This window comes from Chanos chanos, chromosome 2, assembly GCF_902362185.1.
Source record: "Chanos chanos chromosome 2, fChaCha1.1, whole genome shotgun sequence".
Classification (NCBI taxonomy): Eukaryota; Metazoa; Chordata; class Actinopteri; order Gonorynchiformes; family Chanidae; genus Chanos; species Chanos chanos.
The window spans coordinates 54,547,807-54,559,135 of NC_044496.1; the positions used below are offsets into that span (position 1 = coordinate 54,547,807).

The 11,329-nt window shown below is 41.3% G+C and overlaps 1 protein-coding gene across 1 annotated transcript in view; it reads left to right on the plus strand.

The window, feature by feature from the left end:
- The first annotated feature begins 671 nt into the window (after nucleotides 1-671).
- micu3b (mitochondrial calcium uptake family, member 3b) overlaps nucleotides 672-11,329 on the plus strand; it is a 16,366-nt gene continuing 5,708 nt past the window's right edge. Inside the window, exons 1-8 of the mRNA XM_030765570.1 lie at nucleotides 672-932; nucleotides 2,361-2,505; nucleotides 5,169-5,200; nucleotides 5,463-5,541; nucleotides 7,821-7,868; nucleotides 8,009-8,091; nucleotides 8,201-8,272; nucleotides 8,909-8,950. Of these exons, the coding sequence (XP_030621430.1) occupies nucleotides 672-932; nucleotides 2,361-2,505; nucleotides 5,169-5,200; nucleotides 5,463-5,541; nucleotides 7,821-7,868; nucleotides 8,009-8,091; nucleotides 8,201-8,272; nucleotides 8,909-8,950 (762 nt within the window). The remainder of the gene's footprint in view (nucleotides 933-2,360; nucleotides 2,506-5,168; nucleotides 5,201-5,462; nucleotides 5,542-7,820; nucleotides 7,869-8,008; nucleotides 8,092-8,200; nucleotides 8,273-8,908; nucleotides 8,951-11,329) is intronic.

The window sequence follows — 11,329 nt, forward strand, 5'->3', positions numbered from 1 at the left end:
CTCCGCGCGCGGGCGCGTGTGTGTGTTTCTGTGAGTGCGTGCATGCGTTTACAAACATGCACAGATTCCGGGTTTATGAAAAAGCGCTGTGATACGCTTCAACTGCTGGGACCAGAGGAGTCTGAAAGGTCAGCTAAAAGACCAAAACAAAAAACAGGCCAAAAAAGAATAAAAAAAAACCCAAAACCCTGAGGTACATAAGCAAATGTTTTTTCTGATAATCAGTCAAAGTTTGTAATGTTTAAATTATAGACCTATCCATAATTGTGTGAGAATTAAAGGTAACTGATACGCGTTATTGCTGCACTCATAACAAAGCATTATTAAGGTAGATCGATAGACAGACAGCCCGACAGACAGACAGATAGATAGATAGAAAATATGAGCTTATTTTCCTTTAAAAAGAACACCAAACATAGATGAAGTTGTAATAAGAAATTTTATTAATAAATATTTCAGCATCGATTCCTTTGTATGTGTCAAAATACTAGCAGTCAGTAATTTTTGTTGCGTAAAAGCGTTGAACACAAACAGCAAGTCCGAAGCAGAACAGCAATTGCCGAAGTTTCCATGGCTGGATTGCAGCGTGTGTGAGCGAAACTGGGTGTCGCTGCATCCAGAATCTCGCGATGGCTGAGAACATGCTGACCCTGTAATACACTGAGACAACTATGGCTGCCTTACGTAGGTTAATTCTTCTGGTGAAGAAACACACAAATTTCACGAATGGTACGGGTACCTTACTGAGCGGGAAACAAACATTGAAAGAAACATGCACCTTAAGACATATCGGCACTGGGCTTTGTATCGCAGCTGGAGGTATTGCACTTTACTATCACTGCACAATCCGAGACCATACTGCATGGAGCAATGGTATCTCTGGTTTCCGAACCCTGGCTGCTGCGCTTCCAGTAGTGGCAGCGAAAGAGAAGGTATGTGTACATACAACAGTGCTAGCTATCATTCATTATTAAGTGAACCTAAGTGACCGTTAGGTCTCTTAGTGACTGCACAAATGTGCTGTTTCTCCGGTGATTCGTTTTGTAAATATTCACACACACGTAAACGCCTAGACTGTCGTATTTTTTTTAAAGAGATAAAGATGATGACACATTGCTATAGTTGATTTGCTTACGGATGATGCGTAAGGCGCTCTCCACGGTGGAGAGGTGCTGAAACGCTTTCAATGTTAACTGACACCGAACTGTTAAAAATATGTCATTTATATTTTTGCAGGACCGCCCTCACTGACTGCTGATCGCTTATTCCAGTACGCTTCCAATACCTTTTATTTTAGCAAGTTCATATGTGTCACCCGAGGGACCAGGCATATCGCATCAGTATATAGCATCCTTGGCGTAGAGCCGCTCATTCACAACGTCATCTCTAAGAGCGGCATTAATACTGCTTTTTTTTTTTTTTCAAACTGTAGCTTGAAACGGTTTGGTCATGGAAGTCAGCTGGATCTCATAGGCATTTTTTGAAGGCTCAGACTCTGAGTCTCTGACCACAAGTCTTTCACTGTGGCATTTCCAAAGGCACTGGTACAGCACATGCCAAATGCACAAAGGCATTGAGAAAAACAAGTCAACTCCTCTCGGTATGGCTCCTGGCAGATATGCTCTGCAGATTTGTCCAACTAACAGTGATCGTTGTGATCGCTGTAGAAAAGACTGTCAGAATGTTGGATCGTTAAACCATACGAAATTGACCAGCCTCCTTTGCAACAGTGTGTTCCTTTTTTTTCCCGTCTGTTCTCTTATCTACTCGGAGCTAGAGCGGGGAGAGGGGGGTGGGGTGGGGTGGGGTGGAGTAGGGCTGGGGAGGGAGGGGGGTATTGGATGTAACCTTGACTTGTGGATTGAGACGAAGGAATCCAGGGTTGAGGTAACAGGACACGGTCATCTGGCAGAGAGACCGACATTTGATCGGGGTAATAAGTAGCAGGGCCACGCATTCCCATGGTGTTTGCCTGCTACCCAGTGGGCCTGGCAGCCTGCCACCAGCGAGTAAAATCAACTTCTGTCCTTGCTAAATTTTCTCCGGACTCGAGCGTTTGTTTGTGTGCTCATCCAACAGGCACGGACAAACTCTGTTTGTGATGCACATCCTCTACTTTATCACACTGAAACAAAAATAAGTTCAACCAAACTCCTCCACTTCCTTTCTCAAAATTTTTGTGAGCAAGTTCTTTGAAATGGAGACATTTATTTCACTGTCTGACATTTTTGAGGTGAATAGTTGTGATAACACTGTGCAGTATATTTGCAGAGTGTAATAATGTGTGTATGTGTGCGTGTTTGTTTTTGTGTGTGTGTGTGTGTGTGTGTGTGTGTGTGTGTGCGTGCACTTTACTCTAGAACAAAACACTTGCTGAAGATGAGGACATGTCCATGTCAGTCCATGAGCACAGGTTTCGTCTCTTCAGTTCAGTGGAGTATGAGGGACAGCTCTACATGACGCCGCTCGACTTCATAGAGTCAGTCACTATGAGAGAGCCAAAGAGTAAGACTGTTCAGACAGAATTCTCTCTCTCTTGTTCTCTCTCTCTCTCCCTCTCTTGTTCTCACTCTCTCTCTGTCTGGTTCTCTCTCTCTCTCTCTGGTTCTCTCTCTCTTGCTCTCTCTCTCTCTCTCTCTCTGGTTCTCTCTCTCTCTCTCCTCTCTCTCTCTCTCTCTCTCGTTCTCTCTCTCTCTCTCTCGTTCTCTCTCTTGTTCTCTCTCTCTCTCTCTCTCCCCCTCTCTCACTATCTGTCTGTCTGTCTGTTTGTCTGCCCCCCCTTTCAAATCTGCACTCCAACCAACTGTCTTCCTGCAACTTACTCAATTTTGTCACTCCAGATTGCTCATTTTCCGGTAACTGTCCACTTCCTGTTGTTATTGCTCTTAGACCATTATCTGCAGGAAATGGTTACTCATTAAGGCTTGATCCACTTGGCTGCTGTGTACAGTCAGATCCCTTCTCTATTTGGCAAATTTTGTTGCACTTGCTTTGATGAGGCATAACACACCTTTCATCTGGAGAGTAAGACCCTCATGGCTGCTTTATAAATAGCCATGATTAGCCCCAGCTCATATAGTCATAACACCAGCATAGAGATAGCAATCTCCATTAGCATGGCACTTATGGTCCATTTCTGTAACAAAAATCCTAAGGTGATGAAACTGAAGGGTACCAAAAATGTAATCAAACTTGTGGTTTTCTTTTCTTCCTGACCACATCAATTTAGCGATGAAAGTGAATAGCACTGAGTATAAAGCCTGGAGTGTAATTACAGTAGAGCTACATGTATTTTCCTGACAAAATGTAAGTGATGTGGTTACGTATATTGGGCGGTGGGTGTTGAGGCAGTCCCTGTGGCCTATGTCGCGTGTTGTTTGAGCTGAAGTTTCTGGAATGCCCAGACAGGGATGGGAGGCATGAACTCTAATATGAAGAGCACACATTGCATCATCTTTTCACAGCACATGGTTTTTAATGGCATATGCTTAAGGAAAGGGGGATAATGGCGTTTATGGTTTTATGCTGTGGTTGTAAAGCATGCTTTAAGTGTTCTCTCTGACTTACGGCAACCGACTCGAGGGCCATTAAGCGTAATTGAAGTCCATTCTGTAAACAGTAGAGAGGGTTCGTATATTAACCTGTAGCTGTTTTGTTTTTCCACTTTTGAGATCTGTGCGTGTGTGTGTGTGTGTGTATGAGCGAGAGAGAGAGAGAGAGAGAGAGAGAGAGAGAGAACAGGGAGGCATCAAGGCATTTTTAAAATAATGTTACATATCTCAGACAACAGATATTAGCTTTTTCTAAATCTGACCAGGAACGTGGTTATTTTACAGTATCATAAAAAGTCATGTTCATACAAAAAAAAAAAAAGCTAAAATCAAAACAACTTGGTTACAAATATGACATGGATATGATTATACGCGTTAGAATATGTTGCATTGTTATAAACTTTGTCTGGAAGCGCACTGTTTACAGCTACAGCAAATACAGACCGATCTGATCACCCCGTGATTACGAGGCCTGGGTGGGCGCTGTTCTCCCCCCTGAATAAAAAGAGTTGCCTGAAGGAGAAAAGAAGGTTTCCTTGGGAGCTATGTGCCTTCTTGGAAAGGGTTTGGTTTTGAACCTTCCCGGTGCAAACTGTCCTCTAGTTTGACACCGAGGTTCTTTCAAAGCAGGGCCAAGCACTAGTATGTGGGAACCTATGCTCATTGTCAAAGATAATTTTATACTCTGAAGATCTGTAAAAAGCAAACTGCCTCATGTTTGTTTAGGGGTTTATTTTATTGTTGATGGTGTGAACTCGTTAATTAGATCGTTTATTAATCCAGTTAACCCATTAAACCAACCAGTTACAGAGGCAAATGCAGAGCTTGATTCACTAGTCTCTGACTCTGGTTTGACAGTCATTATGGGAACCTGACTGAAGCTCCTTTACATTCCCAAAATGGACAGCTATAGACAACAGTGCCACCTCCCTTTTAAAATATTATCCAAGCCTCAGATGTATGTATGTGCCAAGGTACGCTGTGAAGTCTCAGCAAGTCTTAACAAACGAGGACAAACACTTTTTGTGTTGTTTTTTTGTTTTTGTTTGTTTGTTTGTTTGTTTGTTTTGCACATCTGATTGTTAAAAGGGTGCTTTTCATGCAGCTTTGTTTTGCGTGTCATAGCACGGGTCGTATATTTTCTTCAGCGTACTAAAGAAAACTGTTTTTTTTGTGAGTTTAACGGTTTGAGTCCAAGGAAAGGAAGAGAGCGTAATACGATCTCTAATCAATCGTTTTTACGACGTCTCTGCCTTATCTGAGGAATCACGCCTTTTCGTGGACTGCTGGAACATATCTTTAAAGATGATATGATTCTGAAACACTGACAGCATTCTACATATCTCTTATTACCAGGACATTTCCATCTCTGATTTGGTTCTGTATTTACGTTCAGGTTTCTGCACTGTAAAATGTTGAAAATGCTTTCTGACCGAACGGGCCGTGACACTGGAGAATGTTTGGATGTTCTTTGATGGATTGATGTGAAGATGAATAGGACTGATTGGTGGTATTTAAACATATACACATTAACACAGACAATTCTTTTTTTTCACCCCCCCCCACCCCCCACCCCCCACCCCCTACCCCCCACCTTTTTTTTGGTTTTGTTTTTAGAGAAAAAGTATTGGAGGTCCTTGACAAAACAGGTACGTGAAAACTGCTGCGCTTGTGGTATTTCCTCAGGTCTGATTTTCTGAAGTGGTCCTGTGATTGCGCTGTCACCGTGACCCTTTTTTTCTTTTTAAAGAACCGACAAGAAAAGACGCACGAAAAGTAAAGACTGTTTGCTTTTTTTGTGGCATGAATATTTAGTCAAAACATTCGTGACCGTGTCAGCTGTTTTCTTTATCACAGATAAACATGTTATTAAAGAATGAATACCACCCCCCCCCCCTCTCTCTGTTTCAGGAATTGGAGAAGTTTCTATCAGAAACACCCCCCGTTTGGAAAGGTTCCTCCAGTCTTTTCAGAAACCTACGTGAGAGAGGTGAGATTGTAATGCTGATTGTATGATGGAGATTTGTATTCATAATTGACCTATCAGAGAGGACCGTGTGTAGCTTTATACTCTCAGGGTGCACAGGTCAGTTCTGTAACACAGTTTTAGCTGAGTGGACATATAATACACAGTAATAGAGTACAGCTCCCCAAAAGCTTGTTCTGTGCCCTTTTAGGGACCCATTGAGTTGACGGGCGGTGATGTCAGAGGTTGGGAATGATTATATAAGTCAAGTTAAGATAAGAATGACCAGTAATGAATCAAACAGGGACAGAGGTAATATAATTTAAATATCCTTCTGAGCTGATGCCCCCCCCCAACTCCCTCCCCAAAAAAAGAGAAGAAAAATATAGGCAAATATTGTAGGTCTCCCAAGCACTGTGATTATAATCCGGAGCAGAGTACAGGCTGTAAATGCAATCTTATCTTTCAATCAATCTAGCAATATTTTGACTTTGCACTAGGCTCAGATACGAGGGTGACAGAACAGAAAAACACACACTGTGTGTGTGTGTGTGTGTGTGTGTGTGTGTATGTGTGTGCTACTCTGTGTTACACTCCCTCTCAAATCGGATAAGCACGGGCAAAGAGGGACGACTCCTGTAATGGACAAACTAATTCACTGATTAATACACGCGTGTGTCATCTGTTCCCCCTAAGGTCCTCTGCTAAATTAAGTTGTTTTGGAAATTAACTGTTTTACACAGCATGCATCTGACAATGGAAATACATCATTACAATTAGTGAGTTTTCTCCTACCCCGGCAGACAATGGCTCTGTTTTTCACCCCCAAGTAATCAAAATGAATAATGAGAACCCTATGAGAGAAGAAATTAGCTCCTTGCATATTCTTAAAGGACAAAGACAGAGGGCTACAGGGAACAGCAGTATTACTTCTCACCTTTATGGTTGGCCTTTTTTTACTTGAGATACTAAGTAATAATGTTAGTTATCTCCACCTTACATCTACTGATAGTTTCACGAAGTGCCAAAGCAAGGATTTGGACTTTAAATCCTGCTGTTAAATGGTGAGGCCGCTCTTTTTAAAAAAAAAAAAAAAGAAAAAAGAAAGAAGAAAAGAAAAGATGGATTGGTGAACAAAGCAGTGCTTTAGAGAATAAAAAAAAAAGGGAACAGTTGTTTGAACTTTTGCAGTGCTGAGACATGTCTCGCTGGGAGTCCCTGATCACTCTGGACAGTATGAATTCTAAGAATGGCATCGGGTTACATCCATAACACTGACACTCTGTATGAATTGTTTCTGTGGAATTTCTTTGTATTGTCTGACAACGTCTACTTGATCTTTTGGATTGGGTTTGGGGTTTTTTTTTTTCTTTTTCTTTTCTTTTCTTTTTTTTTTTTTTTTTGCTAGAGTGAAGGTGTGTACGTGTGTGGCAGACCTTGAAACCTCCCTGGAACTTAAAAAAAAAAATTGTCAGCATCAAACCAAAAAGGTTGTTAGAACGTGTTAAGCGTGTTAATAAAAGTAAAATGTCATTTGATTATGGAAACACGCACACTTTGGGCGGTGTCAGATTTGGGTCATCCTCAGGTAGGAGGCATAGCAAATGTACTTTTTAAGACATCTGATGATCACTAAGAAGAGAATATATCTTATTAAGATAGCAGTTATTGCTCTGAAAAAAAACCCTCCACATTTGGATAGAGCTGTGTATCGTTTTTAAAAGCGTTATCTTTTACCCTGTTCCCGAAGCAAACACCACGCTCAAATCTTTTTCCCGTAGCACTCTGAGCGGTCACCCTGAACTATCTGTGTTCAAGTCAGTACTCCTATGGCAAACAAAAAGCTAGGGAATGCTTTCAGAGCCTAAAACAATTCTCTCATGTCTTCTAGGCTGACTTCTGACAGTTACTCTTCCCCCCCCCCCCTTCTCTTTCAAACAACAAAGGAATCGTAGGCCTCAAAGATAGGCACAAACCCACAACAGACAACATGGAATCAGTGACAGATCACTTGAAAATGCTTTACACCTCACAAAACAAACAGGAGAGACAACACGGGAGCTAGGGACTGGGACTAATTGTGTTTGGGTTTGTGGTCACTTATGTCTTAGTGTTTCTGTTTGCGTGGGAACAGCACCAAACACAAGTTAAGGGGAGAACTCTTTAGCCGTTAGCGCAAGTGGACGACTCGTAATTTCATTGGACACGTTGAATGTGATTCTTAAGAATGATTTTAGGATCTTTTACGGAAGCATGCGAAATTTTGTGATAAGAATCAAAACACCTGTGTGTTCTTTTTTCAGGAATTATCACATACACAGAGTATCTCTTCTTGCTCTGCATTCTGACAAGTGAGTATACCTAGAAGAAAAAACACATACTTTCTGCTTGTTCACAACACAGCATCAATCCACCAGGTCTGATAAAAATGCCATGACTTTACACAGATGTTTGAACTCCCTCAGTATCTGTTTGATTTGTTGTTTTCCAGAACCTCATGCAGGGTTCAAAATAGCTTTCAACATGTTTGATGCAGATGGGAATCAAATGGTAGATAAAAGGGAATTTTTGGTGGTAAGATATTTTAGACACAACATTTCTTTTTATTTTGCGTCTATAACCATCGAACCTCAATTCTGACTTTGTGTAATATGTATGTATTTATTTATTTTTTTTCGCTTAGCTTGAGGAAATTTTCCGTAAGAAAAATGACAAAAAAGACAGAGGGGGGGATTCTGAAAGCGACGCACAATCGGTAAGATAAGTCTGTCACTGGATTAGTCATCCACAATTTTTGTTTGTTTTTAAGCAAGGAAACATTGTTACTGAAAGCATGCTGTGTACTAAATACTTGACTGAGGATGGAGTCTTGGTTTTTGGAACTGAAAGATTACACGTGAACTTACATTTCTGCATCTGGAAACATCACCCCTGTGTATGTGAAGTATATGAGACTATACAAGAGGGGGCAAAAAAAAGAGCATTAGACATGGCGTTTAGCCTGAGATGGGTTTTATTCTTTGGATATGCTGTCTGCTCATATCACGAGCCTTAACAGATAAGCAAAAGCCTTCAACTAACTCGAGTAAAAGAACAAAAAATACTTTGGAACACAGTTCGCCTAAGAGTTCTGTATATTTTATTTTTCATTCTGATATACTGCATTGGTATATTAAATTATGACCTCAGTAGGCCATGGAATGAAGTAATAATAATAATAATAATAAACAATCCATTGTGTACCATACACAAACTGCATTAATTACCTTGTGATATGGGAACTGGAAATGTAAAGTGGTGTTTGTTGCGATGCTGTGTGATAAAATGATTTGTTCTCCCTTTCGTTTGCCTCTTTCCTGCATGTCAATCTTGCCTGTTACCTTTCTGTAAGAGTGTGGAACTCTTTGGACCTCAGGGTTCTGTCACGGACAGCGTACGTATCTCGATACGGTTCACCTGTTCCTAAAGGCATGTGTGTTTAGCAGAACGTTCTTGCATGCAAGAGATTACTGATTGGATTCGAAACGACCTTTTCAATTCAATAATGCTCTCCATACTCTTTTCTGACGACTGTGCGCTAAAACAAAAAAAAAACCCAGGACTGAAATCCTGACAGGTAATAAGGTAGACGAACAGACCGGTGGCTATAATGCTGCTTCCATTTCTCCTGATGCCCTTTTGGTAGCGTGTCGATAAGCTGGGGGCATTGGCCTTTCTTACCGCATAGTGTGTAATGTTTAGATAAAGGGAAGCTGAATGGCCCCCATGCTTGCCTTACCGTCAGTGAGGGGGAACAATGCAGCTCTAATGGGCCTCAGTCAAACACCACCTCAGACATGTTCCTCATTGTCTGGAGGAGGTGTGGAGCTGCTCCTGGAGTGAAACAGATGATTTATGTCACTTGTCTACTTTCAGGGGGCACAGTTTGTTGAGGCAGAGACTCTCGGAGAGTCGACTTAAAAGGCCCTCACCTGAAGAATGACAGAATTCCGCCAGGGCCCCCATGTTGTATTTTTACAGTTACTTGGAAAGTGGTATTTGAGCTCAGGTTGCCTTTTGTGAACGTTGGAGCATGAGGAGTAGTGTGTCGGTTAGGGCTAATGCTTCAGGAATGAGCCACTGCCAGCTATTGCACACTGCAAACATTTTTCTTTTCTTTTCTGTTCTTTTCTTGGGTTTTTTCTTGTTTTTTTTTTTTAATTCTGAGGGTTTTTTTTTTTTTTTCTGTTGAAACAGCAGGAGGCAAAAGTCATTCGCTGTCAAACCAACCCAACATGAATTACCCTAATCACAATCAGTAAGCTTCTCTAAGCGATTACAGTTCAAGGCAAGAAACTCTTTGTCCTTTATCAGAGTTTTGAGACAAAAAAAAAAGAAAAAAAGAAAAAGACAAGGACGTTGCACTCCATTGAAGGAATATTGCAATGCATCATGGGAGGGAGAGTGGGTAGTGTAATTGGCTCTTGCATTTGTCACAAATCTTCACTAAAGAAACAGTCACAAAGGAGGAGCAGGGTTTTTTTTTTATTATCACAATGCCTCACAGGACTCCGGGGATGATGAAAATAGTATTATGCATAAATATTAAGGAGCAAAAATCTGACTGACTGTCAGCATTTAACTGCTTTTTACCGATGATCCAAACATCCAGAAGATCCAGAGATGAAAAATCCAAACAACAACAACAACAACAGTCTCACCAGAGATGAAACATCCAAAGATGAACAGAAAAACTGTAAAATCTGCAAAAATCTGTGGGTTGTCTGACGAGCTCAATAAAAAAAAAACATATGGCTGAAAGAGAAACTACAGAACAGTCACCCCTGTGATGTGTGGACATTTTTACGGACGGTGGATATGAAAACCAACTCTGTCAGTTTACCTCTAAATTAAATCCTCCTTTGAGAAAACTTTGTTCTGTTTTAGTGTTCATCTCTGTGTAGAAATTCCAAGATTCAAGATGACAAGATGAACAAGAGAACAAATAGATTAATAATTAAGAACAAGTGAAATAATAATTACATACCAGACAGAGGGGATGCAAGCTGCACTCCATGAAAGGAGAGAATGATCAAATTGCTGGGTATATTTACATGTTTAGACATGATTTGAAATTTAATGAAGTGTTTGTTGTGTTTGTGGTTGGTGAACAGCTTAGAAACCATTCATTAACCGAGTGTATTTTCTAAACATTTGATTGTGGTTATATTCAGTGTTGTTTTCAGGCTGATAGACTGTGACTTTTAGACACATTCAGCCGTCTCTCTCTCTCTCTCTCTCTCTCTCTCTCTCTCTCCCTGCTCTAAAGCCTCATGCCAGAGGGCATCACTGTGTGCCCGTTGACAGAGAAAGCCTTTAATATGTACCTGTCTCCTGTCATACATACTTATCATGCCAAGAATGTTCCATCATTTCTTGGGCTGACTATCCTTTACTGAGTGTTGTTTTTGCTCCGTCTGTCGGTGAGCGCGAGTTCAGCTGCTCTCTTAGCCGAGTTCACAGCTCAGTGCGTCCTGCAGGTGGTGGAGGGTTTTTACTGATATCACAGTCAGATCACAAACAACCGCTTCTGTCAGCATCTGAGAAGGCAGGGAGTGGCTGCTGAAGATGAACCTGTGTGTGTATGTGTGTGTGTGTGTGTGTGTGAGTAAGACTGTCAGTGTATGTGTCTCTGATGGTGTGTGACTTTGTGTGTGTGTGTGTGTGTGTGTGTGTGTGCGTGCGCACGTGTGTGTATGTGTGCATGAACCCTTGTGTTTACCTGAGTGCATGTGCGCGTGTTCTTGTGTGGGTGAATGTGCACGTATTTACA